The 15,263-nt window shown below is 39.2% G+C and overlaps 1 protein-coding gene across 5 annotated transcripts in view; it reads right to left on the reverse strand.

The window, feature by feature from the left end:
* The window catches only part of Usp54 (ubiquitin specific peptidase 54), a 98,802-nt gene that overhangs the window by 30,527 nt on the left and 53,012 nt on the right, over positions 1–15,263 (reverse strand). For 3 of the 5 annotated variants that reach the window (XM_090346563.1, XM_090346561.1, XM_090346560.1), the window contains 7 exons: positions 13,668–13,781; positions 13,449–13,531; positions 12,012–12,117; positions 11,772–11,918; positions 8,197–8,346; positions 3,575–3,743; positions 1,574–1,744 (listed from right to left, as the gene is read on the reverse strand). In XM_090346563.1, the coding sequence (XP_090202689.1) occupies positions 1,574–1,744; positions 3,575–3,743; positions 8,197–8,346; positions 11,772–11,918; positions 12,012–12,117; positions 13,449–13,531; positions 13,668–13,781 (940 nt within the window). The remainder of the gene's footprint in view (positions 1–1,573; positions 1,745–3,574; positions 3,744–8,196; positions 8,347–11,771; positions 11,919–12,011; positions 12,118–13,448; positions 13,532–13,667; positions 13,782–15,263) is intronic. The other 2 variants (XM_090346564.1, XM_090346562.1) reach the window with 1 other exon arrangement.

Consider the following 15,263-nt stretch of genomic DNA (forward strand, 5'->3'; position numbering starts at 1 on the left):
AGGTTCGATTTCTCGGAACCACATACATAGAAAAGCCAGAAGCAGTGCTGTGGTTCAAGTGGCAGTAGAGCTCTAACTTGAGGAAAAAGCCCAAGGACAGTGCTCAGCCCTGCTGAGCTCAAGCCCAGGACTGGCAAAACAAACAAACAAACAAACAAAAAACAACAACAACAATTAAACAAAAAACTTTAATTGACTTATCAACCCATTACACTATGTAGAATTCACTTGGACTTTCAGTGAAACACACAAACTCTTAAAAAAATATGATTCCTTGGAGCTGGCGAAGTGGCTTAGTGGTAGAGTGCTTATCTAGCATGCAGGAAGCTCTGGGTTCAATTCCTCAGTACCACATAAACAGAAAAGGCTGGGAGTGGCCAAGAGGTGCTGTGGCTGAAGTGGTAGAGTGCTAGCCTTGAGCAAAAAAAGCTCAGAGACAGTGCCCAGGTGCTGAGTTCAAGCTCCAGGACTGGCAAAAAAAAAAATGCCTTTAATACCTGATACCTGAACACACTTGTTGTTTAGTCACTTAAAACTTAAAGGCATTCTTCCTTTCTTTCTTTTTTTTGCAGTGCTAAGGATTGAACAGAGACTTGTATAGGCTTATGCAAATATTCTAGCACTATTTTTAAATGATTTTGGAAAAACTTACTTCTTATGCTTTAGCATTTCCTTCTAAAATATTTGTCTTGGACTTATTTCAAAATCATTCAGGATTTGGGAAGTAAAAGTACAGCTAATACTAGAGTGGCCATGAGCTATAATTATTGAACCTAGGTGATAGTTATAATATATATTATTCTATATACTTAGAAATGCTTGAAATTCTCAATTTAAAAAAAAAAAGGCATCGAATATAATCCAGCAATTGGAAGTGATGAACCCACTAATTTCCAAAGACCTTTAGAGTAAAGGCAGTATCAATGTTCTAGCACCCATGATGTTACTCTGCAACCCAGCAATCGCTCTTCTTCCTTCTATGCTGTGTACTGATTTCTTCCACTCACACAGGGTACTGTCCTACACATCAGCAAAACAATTTAAGAGGTCTCCTGTTGAAATTCACAGTACTAAAGCCATTTTTCCTTATTTTGTTTCTCTATCCTTCAAAGGCCTGGCAAGATGAGTTTGTGTTCCTCCCACCCACACACACACACACACACACACACACACACACACACACACACTCCTTCTCAAAGCCTTTCCTCAGGACAAAATTCTATCATGAGAATATGATGAGATACAAGATATAAGAAAAGGTTAAAGGGGCTTAATAAAGGCACTTTGAAAAGGATGAGGATCAAAAGGATAAAAGAAAAAAACAGACTTCAAAATGATTACATCGATAATCATTACAATGGTCTTTCTAACATATGGTTGCTGACAGAAGTATCCAATGGAGCAATGTTGTTCATTTACAACTGTATTGTTTTTCTCCCACTCAATTACCTATATTCTGTGCTTTTCTATGGTGCATGACAAACATTTCAGACTTGCTCCAACTTTCTTTTGTTGGAAGACCTTCTACACAGGAATTAAATTAGGCAATACAGTCCTCTGTATAAGTCCCTACCTGTGTCCCGACTGCTCTGGGACATGGAATCATTCTCCATATTACAGATGACTGTCCCCTGAGAATCAGAAGAGAAGTGACTGACCACAGACTCATGGTGAGAGTGTTTGTAGAGATAACTCTCCGTTGAAGAATCTGTTCGAGTGTCACTTGAGATGGAGGGCTCCCTCCCTGAGGAAAGGAGGAAACACACAAAAAGTGAGGAAAGAAAAGAACAGTGAAGAAAACAAAGAGATGGATACAACAAAAATCCATAAGGCAACAACTTCCTAGAAGGAATGCTGAGAAGAAAACACCACAGAGCCATTCTTCCCAACACAACTTCAGGTAATCCAAACACAATTCCTACTACCTCCGCCCTTCTCTTGCTGAAATCCTGCCACTGTGAAGAACTATGGGGTTTTTAGAAAACCTACTGGGGTATCAAGAGGGGTGTGGAAGAAATGAAAAAAATGTTGAGATCTATTTAGAGGGAAAGCCCCAGGCAAGCTTGCTGTGCATACCAGTTGTTCACCTATCCCATAGTCTTCTCTTAGACTGCCATAAATGTCACTTAATAAAAAAAACTGACATACATGTTAATATCTCTGAGAAATTATGGGGCTGTTATTTAGTTTACAGTTGAGTTAATTCAATGGAAGTCTTTCTTCTGAACACTTAGCTAAGATAAACACAACAGGATGAATGGATGTTTGAAGGGAGAAGTAGAGCAGTCTGGGTGGGGTATAAAAGTAGAAAGTAGCCAGGCAAGGTGGCTCACACGTAGCTACTTAGGAGGCTGAGATCTGAGGATGTGGTTCAAGGCCAGCTTGGGCACTAAAAACCACAAAACTCTTAGCTCCAATTAACCACTAGAAAATGCGAAGTGGTGCTGTGGCTCAAGGAGTAGGGCAGTAGCCTTGAGCTGAAGAGCTCAAGGACAATGCTTAGGCCCAGAGCTCAAGCCCCATGACCAACCAAAAAGAAAAAAAAGTAAGGGGAAGGGAGGGGAAAGAGAAATGGGGACGAAAACATAAGAAGGGATATCAATGTGTGAGAAGTAATGCACCTTCTATCTGGCAAATGTAACTGTAACCCCTCTACACATTGAAATAAAATTAGAAAATTAAAATAAGAAATAAAGGAATACTAACATGTATACCATAAAAAAAAAAAGTAGAAAGTACCAAGGACCAAGGAAGGAGTTACAAGAGGAAGGAAGACTAAAGCCAGTCTCTTCTCTTTCAAAAATATACTAAAGGCCTGCTCTAGCTTCAATAGTAAAATTACATTTCTTCTTCTGCCTTTTCAGAAAGCAAGCCAAAGTTTATCCATTATGAGCCTTTATTCATGATGAATCTTCTACAAAGGCTCATCAAACTGGAAACTATTTCTATGGGAAATATTACTATTTTTGAGCCAAATAATTGAGTTAGAAGTGAACAAGTAATTTATATGATAAGGAATATCCCTACTGCATTTGGAATTTTAAAGCAAAACTTTCTCAACCTCAAAAAAAAAAAAAGGATTAGCTTTGTAGTTAGTGACCCAACTTTTTCATTTTTCTTTTCTTTTCTTTTTTTTAGCTGGATGTGGCTTGAACTCTGGTCCCTGAGCTCTTCAGCTCAAGGTTTCTGCCCTACCCCTTGAGCCTTGAGCCACAACACCACGTCTAGTGACCAATTTATTTCATCTTGACAATTTATGTAAGTCATTGGTAAATTCCTAATAAGAATCTGTCATTGTTAGATCTTTAAAGGGTTATATACTACTCATTACAAACTTAGTATTTCAGTGTAAATAAGGGTAATTTCCCCAGTTTTTGACTTGGAGCCAACTAATTTATGCAATATAACCTTGAGGCTAAAGGAAACAAAGCCTCATACAAGTTCAGCTTTGGCACTGGGAACCAATTCCTTTTTATGTCTAATGAATCTTAGGTTAAATGAAAGGCAGGGTACATGAATCTAGCTGATGAAGTGGAGTAGGGAATGAGGAATAGTAAAGAACTAGGCTGCTTACCTGAATCTTCACTATCATAGCATGTCCTGCTATATGACTGGAACTGGGATTGGGATGGCAGTTCCTGGGTAGACACTGGGGTGCCCTGGGGATCTGCATAAAGCAACAGTAAGGGCTGATAGTGCCCCTTGATGCATTTGGTTACCACATCCTTCCATTTGGGCCCAATCTGAACCAGAAACAACCAGAAGAACATAACCATTAGTTATACTTCATATCCATAATTCAAAATATATCTCAAGCCAGGCAGGCACTAGTGGCTAACTTCTATAATCCTAGCTATTCAGGAGTCTGAGACCTGATGATCATGGGTCAAAATTAGCAAGGCAGAAAAGACCATGGGACTCTTATGTCCAATTAATTACCAAAAACCCAGAAGTAGATCTGTGGCTCAGATGGTAAAGAGCTAGACTTGAACAAAATGTACTCAAGAGATAGGACCCAGGCCCTGTGTTCCAAGCCCCAAGAACCACATCAAAAACAAACAGGGCTGGGAGCACAGCCTAGTGATAGACTGCTCACAGACCATGCACAAAGCCCTGGTTCTATTCCTCAGCACCACATACTTAGAAAAATCCAGAAGTGGTACTGTAGCTAAAATGGCAGAGTACGACCCTTGAGAAAAGGTGTCTAAGGACACTGCCAAGCCCCTGAGTTCAAGCCCCACAACTGGCCAAAAAGAAAATTAATAATAATAACATTATTAATGTATCTTCACTCTTCTTTCTCTCTCTGATCACCTGTCTCTCTATGACCATCTGTCTATGTCTATCTGTCTGACTGTCTGTCTGTCTCTCTCTCTCTCATGAGGATTGAACCTAAGGTCTCAAATGTGAGTGCTCTACCACTTGAGGGATACTCCAACTCCTTTGGTTTGGTTGGTTATCAGGATATGATTTTGTAGTTGGGTGCTGATTGCTTGTGACTGTAATTCTAGCTACTCAAAAGACTAAGACTTGGAGGATAGTAGTTCAAAGCCAGACTTGGCAGAAAAGTCTGGGAGACTCCATCTCCAATTAACCAGTAAATTGTCAGTCTGAAGGTATGGCTCAAATGGTAGCATGAACTACAAGCAAGAAAATGAGTGAGAATATAAGCATCTGAGATGAAGCTTTATTATCAGCAGAGACAAAGAGACAGAGGGAGGGAGGGAGGGAGGGAGGGAGAGAGAAAATAGTTACAATAGAAAGAGATGACAGTAGAAAAGACAGAGAGGTCAGGCACCATGGCTCACACCTATAATCTTAGCTACTCAGGAGGTCAAGATCTAAGGATTGTGGTTCAAAGCCAGCTTCGCCACTAAAAAGTCCATGAGACTTATCTCCAGCAGAAAATGGGAAGTGGCCCTGTGGTTCTATGGGTAGGGTGGTAGTCTTGAGCTGAAGAACTCAGGGACAATGCCCAGGGCCAAGAATTCAAGTCCCAGGACCCACTAAAGAAAGAAAAAAAAGACAGAGGAATTTGCTAACTTTGCCTGGGCTGACCTTGAACACTTGATCCTCCTTCCTCTGCCTTCCAAGTAGCTGAGATTACAAGCATTTGACACTATATCTGTTTTATTCTGAAAAGAACTGGCAAAAAAAAAATGTTATCTTAAATCTTTATGATTTTTATTGTTGTTAAGACTTTTTCTGCTTAATACTTTAAGAAAGCATTGAAACTCTGTAACAGGGCAGGGTGCTGGTGGCTCACATCTGTAATCCTAGCTACTCAGGAGGCTGAGATCTGAGGATTGAGGGGTTCAAAGACGGCTTGGGCACTAAAGACTATGAGACTCTATCTCCAATTAATCACCAGAAAACTGGAAGTGGCACTGTGGCTCAAGGGGTAGAGTGACAGTCTTCATCTGAAGAGCACAGGGACACACCCAGGTCCAGAGTTCAAGCCCCACAACCAACAACAACAACAACAAAAAACACCTATACAACTCTGTAAAAGAGAGGATGAATAAAATTGCTTACTTCTATGAAATACCAACTCAGTTTTTGTTTTGTTTTGTTTTTCAGTCATGGGGTTTGAACTCTGGGCCTGGGCACTGTTCCTGACCTCTTCAGCAAAAGGCTAGTAGTGCTCTACCAAAGTTCTAAAACCCTAAAGCTCAGGAGCAGTGTCTATTCCCAGAGTTCAAGCCCCAGAACCAGGGGGAAAAAATTAAAAGATGCCATCTCATCCTAGCTGACCTAGATGGTCATCCTAGCTACTCAGGAGGCTGAAATCAGTGGCGCTGTGGCTCAAGGGGTAGGGCAGTGGCCTTAAGCTGAAGAATTCAGGGACAACACCCAGGGCCAGAGTCCAAGCCCCATAACCAAGGAAAAAAAAGCTTTTGCTCTCCAGTATAAGAGAGCTTCAACTCACTAGTGACCAATTGTTTTGCATAGATATCAGATTTTTAAAACCTCATTTAAAATTTGCATTTCCATAATTTTCTCCTAAATATTAAAATCTCTTTTTATGAAGCTGAAGAGCAGTGAGGAACTCTCTCCCTCTCAACTACCTCAGAATAAATTATGACATTCAGCTTCAGAGTTCACACATGACAGGACACAAAATGTCAAACTGCTTAGAATAGACAGCTGGACGTCTATTCCTTAGCCCTGTGATAGATTCAGCTGTGCTATCTCTGCAAAAAAGACTAACAGAGCAGCCATGGAAACAATACAACCAAATCTCCAGACTCAACTCATTTTAAGCTTAAACCAGGTACATGCTTAGATGTGAGTTGTGGTCTGCTAACCGGACAACTAGAGCAGTGCTTTGTTCATAACAAATTTAGTAAATTTATAACTGAGTTACGCTATCATTACTTTAATTGAAGCACATGTAATTTATACATAAAATTCTTATGTAATACTTTATACTACTTTTTAAATAAAAAAAGATCAAATAATTTATTTAAGCTGCCACAAATTATAATAATAAGGAAAAAGAAAGGGATGAGAAGGGGAGAATTTGATAAAAGCTACCACTTCATTTTTGTTGTTGTTGTTATTTGGTTTGTTTGCTTTTGGTACTGTGTTGGGGCATTCTCCCTTAACTTAAGATGCTACACAAGTTAAGAATTATATGGCTTCACCAAGACATATGAAAGGGTATCAATGTATGTGAATTAATGCACCTTCTATCTGGCAAATATCATGTAACCCTTTTACTAATTACAATAAAAAAAATTAAAAAAAAAAGAATTCTATGGCTTCAATTCTATAGACTGGTAGAATCTGCAACCTGTACTTCTAATTTTTTCAGAAGCGGCTTTCTAACTCATGTAGATCACCTAAACCTCTTGAGCCAAAGTCTATAGATTAGACAACTAAATTTGTCACTTAAAGTATTAGTGTGGTCCTAGTTCCCCTACACTAAACCAAAAACATATAAATCTTCACTAGGACATTTCAAGGAAATGAGATTAAAGAATATCACCTATTTATATAAATATATACATATATACTCATATATATATTATTTTGGGGGGGGGGGCAGTCCTGAAGCTTGAACTGCGTCCTGGAGCTGTCCCTGAGTTTCTTTTACTCAAGGCTAACACTCCAGCCTTTTCTGTTTATGTGGTACTAAGAAATCATACCCAGGGTTTCATGCACACTAGGCAAGTACTCTACCACTAAGTCATATCCCCAACTCTACCTACTAATAATTCAAAGATTTCAAATTCTAAACTTTTTTTGCCAGTCCTGGGCCTTGAACTCAGGGCCTAGGCACTGTCCTGGGGCTTTTTCGAGGCTAGAGCTCTACCACTTGAGCCACAGCACCATTTCTGGCTTTTTTCTATGTATGTGGTACCAAGGAATCAAACCCCAGTCTTCGTGCATGCTAGGCAAGCACTCTACCACTAGGCTAAACTCCTAGTCCCTCAAATTCTAAACTTTTTTGTTTTGTTTTGTTTATATATTTTTTATTGTGATTAATAAAAGGGTTACATGATATTTGCCATATAGAAGGTGCATTAATTCACATACATTGATACCCTTTCACATGTCTTGGTACTCTTTACCCTCCCCCTCATCCCCCCCTTCTTGGTTTTCCCCCCTTCCCTATCAAATTTCAAATAACCAAATACAAATAAATTCAATATATCAGCTAACAAAGTGAGGTACTGTAACAATATGAGATTACTTGGTGGGTTTGAGTCAATTATAAAAACAAGACAATATTGAGTCATCTTATGAGGAGAGAAAATAATGGAGGATATTATTCATTTTATTCTCAAAGAAGTACACACCTATATAAAGAAGGATAAGATGTATTCCCACTGCCAACTGTAAGATATACTTTATGTTTTATCCTTCCTAATAGGTGTGTACTTCTTTGAGGATAAAATGGATAATATCCTGGGGGTGGGGGGGAGGGAAATGGGGACCAAGACATGAGAAAGGGTATCAATGTATGTGAAGTAATGCACCTGCCATCTGGCGAATGTAATGTAACCCTTCTATTAATTACAATAAAAATTATATGGAAAAAATAGATAATATCCATAATTTTGAAGTTATTCCCCCACCATGTGTAAGATATAACTATTTAAAATTATGAAAATGACACACTAAAGATAATCATCTGACTTTACTGCAGTCACCAAACACTTCAAGAAGACCTTAAAGATTCATTCCTACCTCCTTGACATGAGCATCATCAAAATACATCCATTTGCGGATCTTTGTTTGAAAAAAGAACGTAGAATAATGCTTGCCATAGTAACAGATCATTCCTACTAAATACAGTTCAGATTGCTTGGCACGGTCATCTGTCACTCTGAAAAACAGCTGTAGAAAAAGAATGGAAAAAAAGCTATCACATATTCAACATCTCACATCATCTCTGAGCAGACTCTTATCAATTGTTTTTCAAGTACTGGTGATGGGGCCCTGGGACTAACTCAAGCTGGGCAAATACTCTGCCATTTGATTCATGCCTTCAGCCCCTTGAGGATTTTTTAATTTGTTTTGTTTACTGCTTTTGCTGACCTAGGGATTGGGCATTATCCCTGAGCTTCTTTTGCTCAGCATTAGCATTCTACCATTTGAGCCACAGCCTCATTTCCAGCTTTTTTGGTAATTTATTGGAAATAAGAGTCTCACAGAGTTTCCTTCCCTGGCTGGCTTTGAATCACAATCCTCAGACTTCTGAGTAGCTAGGATTAGAGGCATGGACTACCTGAGCCTGGTTATCCCTTTTGGTCATAAACATTTTTTTTTCCCTGAGACAGTCTCATTAACTTTGCCCAAGCTAAACTCCAACTTTCCACTTTCATAGTACCCGGGCCACAAATAGCACCACCATACCTAGCTTGCACAAAATAGTTACTCAATAAGAAAAAAGTAAAAAGTTCAGTCTGAAAAAAATGTGGAATGTGACTTCATGAATATCTCATATTCTAGGAAACATTCTTTAATTAAAGTAGGCCAGTCTCAGCAGGCACCAGTGGCTCACTTCTGTAATCCTAGTTGCTCAGGAAACTGAGATCTATAAGAATTGCAGTTTAAAGCCAGCCTGGCAGGAAAGTCTGTGAGACACTAATTTCCAATTGCCCACAAAAAAACTGGAAGTGGTGGTGTGGCTCAAAGTGGTAGAGCAGTAGCCTTGAGTGTACAAACTCAGGGACGGTACCCAGAATCTGAGTTCGTTTGAGCCCCACAATCAAACTTAAAAAAAAAAAAAGTAGAACATTCTCAAACTCAAAATCCTCCTTTCTCATTCTCAGTCTTCTTAGTGCTAGGATTTCAGACATGCATCCTAATACTCAGATTTTAAGTTCATTTCTGATACCTAATCTGACTAGCAAAATATTGTCATACTCTGTTAAAAATGAACTGTACAACTTATGGGTGAGGCTGAGAGGGAAAAACCTGGAGAGAGGAAGGGAAGGGGTGACATTGTCCAAAAAGAAATGGAATTTTTACCTGACTTACATAACTCTAACTCCTCTGTTATATCACCTTTATAGTAACAATTTAAATTTTTTTAATATTGTCATAAAAGAAAGAAGGGAGGAAAAGTGGGAGAGGGAATATTTACCTAAGAAAATACATTAAACCATTGGAATGAAATTTTTCCATGTGCTATGCTTTTAATTGTTTTATTACTACATAAAATGGTAGGTTTAAAAATATATTTGAAATGTTATAATCCCAATGGTAGTTTAACTGAGTTTTGTGGTTCAAACTAGATTTCATTTTAAATTTAAAATCAATATTTTCAAAAGAATAAAAAAGAGACAAAAAGTATAAAAAGCAAGATAGTGACTGGTAAATGCTCTTTGTACTTCTCACATTTTTCTAAGGCCCACTATAAGAGGAGCTAGGAAATTTTGTTGAAAAATTCTAGTTGTCCAGCCCTAGTGGTTCATGCCTGCAATCTAAACTATTCAGAAGGCTGAGATCTGAGAATCACCACTAGGCAGAAAAGTCTTATGATATCCTTATCTCCAATTCACCACTCAAAACCAGAAATGGAGCTGTGACTAAAAGCAGTAGAGTGCTGGCCTTGAGCTAAAGAATTCAGGGGCAGCGCACAAGCCCTGAGTTCAAGCCCCACAACTGACATTAAAACAAAATTATAGTTTTACTGGATGCTAGTGGCTCATACTTATAATCCTAGTTACTCAGGAGACTGAAATTTGAGGATTAAGGTTCAAAGCCATCTAGATAGAAAAGTTTGTAAGACTCTTATCTCCAATCAAGCACCAAAAAAAAGCTAGAAATAGAGCTGTGGTTCAAGTGGTAGAATGTTAATCTTGAACTGAAGAGTTCAAGGATAGTGCCCAGTCCCAGAGTTCAAGCCCCATGACTGGGGAAAAAAGGGAAAGAGGGCCTTGTGGCAGAGTGTTTGCCTAGCATGCACAAAGTCCTGGGTTTGATTCCTTGGTACCACATACACAGAAAAAACCAAAAGTAGTGCTGTGGCCCAAATGGAAGAGTGCTAGCCTTGAGCAAAAGTGCTCAAAAACAGTGCCCAGGCTCTGAATTCAAATTCCATGCCCAACCGTGTGTGTGTGGTGTGTGTGTGTGTGTGTGTGTGTGCACGTGTGCGTGTGTGTACTTTCAAAACTTGGTTATAATCTACTCCCTATCAGTATAAACACCCAACTGACACTGAAGTAAGAAGATAAGAAAATCCTTAGGAGGGGCCAGGAGTTTGGCCTAGTCGTAGAGTGCTTGCCAACAATGCACGAAGACCCAAGTTCAATTCCTCGGTACCACATACATAGAAGAAAGCCAGAAGTGGTGCTGTAGCTCAAGGGGTAGAGCACTAGCCTTGAGAAAGCCCAAGGACAGTAGTCATACCCTGAGATCAAGTCCCACAACTGGCAAAAAAAAAAAAAAAAAAAAAACTAAAGAAAAGTATTCTGGCCTTGAGGAATTTCTTTGGTTGAAAAATAATAAAAAGTAAGCCAGAACAGTATAGAATACGTGAACTATAAAATTTTAGGGGAAAAGTAAAGAGATCTTGTTGTACATAGGCTATATCAATAAGATTTCTTGGGAAAAGGATCTAAAACAAGATTCCAGGTTATTCACTCTGAATAATGTCATAAGGGTTTAAAAACAGCAACAAAATCTCTTTAGTGATCCAACTATCCACGAGAGATTCATAGAAAGAAATTCACACTTTCAGGCTCTTCTTGAACTAAAGGAAGATGCTCACTGTACCTACAACTAAGAACTAGAGCTGATGGGTGGAAATCCATTCCCCTACTTCTCTAAATAAATTCAGGGAAAACCTGTCAGCCATTAAATGTTCTTCTAAGTTGCTTTATTACTTTGTCAACATGGTTCTAGTCACCAACTCTTAGCTCCTTCAATTTTCATCGCAGCTCTAGCCAGGACTGCTCAGTCCTTAAATCTTTACCACATGTCATGGTTACATATACTTCCCTACACTATCTTGATATAAATGCACAATGAGTACAAAATACAATAACTGTATTTTTTACCATTTGTAATTTTCTCAACTTCTCTTTCATTTCATTTCTAAATCATTCCATTTCTTCAAGAAGTCTTAGTTACCTTCCAACAGGATGTACATGAACATATACATACATAAACATGAACCTAAAGGCTATGTATCTGTAATACAAGCATATATGTCCCAAACTCCGTAATATTTGTTGTCCAGGACATACTTCTTTAATAAACAACTTTAAGACACAAGAACTTAGAAGTCAGAGACAGAAATAACTAACACGCACATCACCCAACTTGAGACAGGTGCCCAGACTGTGAATGACATCCTCTGCCAAGTCTGAATGATCTGAGTCCCAGACCAGCCCAATTGTGATAATCTGTGGAGCATTCATCAACACACGACGAATCCGGATCCTCTCTCCACAGTTGCTCTGAAATACATATATAATGCTAGTTCAATATGTTTCCCAATGCTTCTGCCTCCAAAAGGTTCTCCTTCTACCCTGAATCCCACTTTAACTCACAGGACAGTTCCGCAGGTCCCCCATGGTGCTGGCATTCTGAAGTAGCTCACCAAACATGCTTGGTGAAGGCTTTTCTCGTCTTTCCAGCATACAAATAGCCTGATTGCTTCAAAATAGGGAAAGAGGGGAGATGATGGTGGGAGGTGAACTGAATTATAGCTAGACCAAAGAAATTATATATGCCAGGTGCCAGTAATCACCTGCTTCATACCTATAATAATACCTAATTGGGAGGATTGAAATTCAAAGCTAGCAAGGGCAAAAAGTTCAAGAGAGGGGGCCGGGAGTTTGGCCTAGTGGTAGAATGCTTGCCTAGCATGCACGAAGACCCGGGTTCAATTCCTCGGTACCCCACATACATAGCAAAAAGCCAGAAGTGGTGCTGAGGTTCAAGTGGTAGAGTGCTAGCCTTGAGAAAGTCCAAGGACAGTGCTCCGGCCCTGAGCCCAAGCCCAGGACTGGCAAAAAAAAAAAAAAAAAAAGTTCAAGAGATCCCATCTTTACCAATAGTTGGCATCTACCAACCTACAAAAATAGAGACACTATCTGAACCACACACACACACACACACACACACACACACAGAGCAAAAAGGGCTGGAGGCACGCAGGTACCCAGGGCTGTGTCTGGAATCTTATCTACTTAGGAAGCTGAGATCTAGGGGTCACAGTTTAAAGCTATCCTAGGAAGACAAATTTGACAGATTCAATGCCAATTAAAAGTGGAGATGTGGGGCACTAAGTGTGGCCTATTGGTACAGTGCTTGCTTAGTAGGCACGAAGACCCGGGTTCGATTCCTCAGTACCACATACATAGAAAAAGCCAGAAGTTGTGCTGTGGCTCAAGTGGTAGAGCTCTAGCCCTGAGAAAGCCCAAGGACAGTGCTCAGACCCTGAGATAAAGCCCCAAGACTAGGGGGGGAAAAAGTGGGGATGTGAGTCAAGTGATAGAGCTCAAAGTCAAGTGAGAGCAAGAGGCCCTTAGTTCAAGCCTCAGTACCCACACAAAAAAATGGGCTAGATGAATAGGTCAAGTGTAGAATGCCTTCCCAGTAAGCATGAAGCCCTGAGTTTATACCCAGTGCTTCTAAGAAAGAAAATTTACTCATGCAAACTTCTCATGTTTGATTTTCTTCCTTGGGCCATTATACCCACCCCTTGTCCTGACCAGCCTCAGTATCTCACAAACACAGAGAGTGCCTCTACCTGTCCCAAAATCCAAAGCTCATAAAATCCCCATTTCTCCTCCCACTTTGCTGGCCAGAACTAAGCCTAAGAAAAGGGAAGGGATAAGAGAGGAAAAAGGAAAACAATGGTTATTTTTAAATGATTGTTCTGACATCCTGTAAAAAGCACAAACATGACAATAGGATATATACTATGTAGTAAAATCCAATCAACTGGAGGAATACCTAATGGTTCAACAAGTAAGACTCACCAAAGAGAAGTAGTAGAGATGTAATGCACCATCTGGATGAAAGGCAGTGGATCAGAAGTGGCACCACAGCTTGTACATACACACTGCCCCAAGATGAAAAAGAAAAAGTAATCAACCTCAGTTATATACTACTTGGGACCCATTTAACATCCCACATATCAGATAAAGTGCTTTTGAAGAAAAAGTCTAAGAAGAGAAAGGGATAAAGATAAGGTCTACCTGTTCAAATAATGTCATTGCAAATTTCTGGTGAGAAATGCAGTGTTGGGCAGTACATATGTCCTCTTTGGTTTCATCAGCAATGTGGAAGTGAATTCTCATCAGGAGGTTTTCCTGACAGGAAAAAAACGAAAGCAGTAAACCAACAGCACTTAAATAGACAAACGGACTAACTGATAAGCATTTCACCCAAAGAAATAATAGTCCTTCTGGAACAGAAATACTTCTGAACTTTTGCAGTTACAAAAAAAAAAAAACATTCTATGCATGAAATTATACAGAATATAACCTGTTTTCTAATCCAGTACTAAAGCTTGAACTGAACACAGGACTTTGCACTCTCACTTAACTTTCTTGCTCACAACTGGTACACTACCACTTGAGCCACATCTCCCATATAGCATTAGAGATAGAATCTCACAGATTTTGCTGCCTCTACTTGCTTCCCATCTTGATCTTCCATATCTAAGCCTCCCTAGTAGCTCAGTTTAAAGAGTAAGCCACTAGCAACCGGCTACTACATGACCTTTAATGTTGCATTTTTCACTCAGGATTGTTCCCTTGAGATCCAAAGTTGATGCATCCATCATGCATTCATTCATAATTAATTTATTTATACTGCTGCACACTATCAATTGTATAGAAGTACCACATTTTACTTAACTATCTACGCAGTGAAGAATATTTAAGTACTTCTAGTTCCTTAACTCACTTGTATAAAGCTTCTAAACACATTCATGAACAGGTTTCTGAATGAACATAAATTTTTATTTCTTTGGGATAGATGCTACTGTCAGACCACATGGTAATATGGGAAAGACTATTATTGCTAAGTTTTTGTTTTGTTTTGTTTTTTATCTTGAGATAGGTTCTTATAGATCAGTCTGGCCTAGAACTCATGATCCTCCTGATTCTGCATCCCAAGTATTGGGGATTATAGGCCAAATACGATCAAATCTGGCTTTATTTTTAGTTTTTTTTTTTCTATGTATGTGGTACTGAGGAATCGAACCTGGGTCTTCGTGCATGCTAGGCAAGCACTTTAACCACTAGGCCAAACTCCCGGCCCTATTTTTAGTTTTTTAAATGAATTACCAAATTATATTCCAAAATGGCTATTTCATTTTACATTACCACCAGCAATGAATCAATAGTACAAATTGACACAAGTAACTCTAATTTTAGCCCAATTTTCTTATCGGGAATGGGCAGTATAAAGCACAGATTGGTTTTCTGTTGCCCTCAGGACTTGGACCTTGAGCTTTTGTGCTCAAGGCTAGCATTCAACCATTTGAGCCACAGCTCCACTTCTGGCTTTATGGTGATTAATCAAAAATAAGATATATATATATATATCCAATATATATATATATATATATATATATATATATATATATATCCAGAAATGGTGCTGAGGCTCAAGTGGTAGAGCTCTAGCCTTGAAAAAAATCCAAGGACAGGGCTCAAGCCCTGAGCTCAAGCCGAAGACAAGCAAAAAAAAAAAAAAAAAAAGAGTCTCAGCCAGGTGTGGTGGCTCACACTTGTAATCCTAGCTACTCAGGAGGCTGAGATCTGAGGATCAGGTTCAAAGCCAGC

The sequence above is a fragment of the Megascapheus bottae genome, chromosome 15 (genome assembly GCF_031878675.1).
Source record: "Megascapheus bottae isolate mThoBot1 chromosome 15, mThoBot2.hap1, whole genome shotgun sequence".
NCBI classification, from domain to species: Eukaryota; Metazoa; Chordata; class Mammalia; order Rodentia; family Geomyidae; genus Megascapheus; species Megascapheus bottae.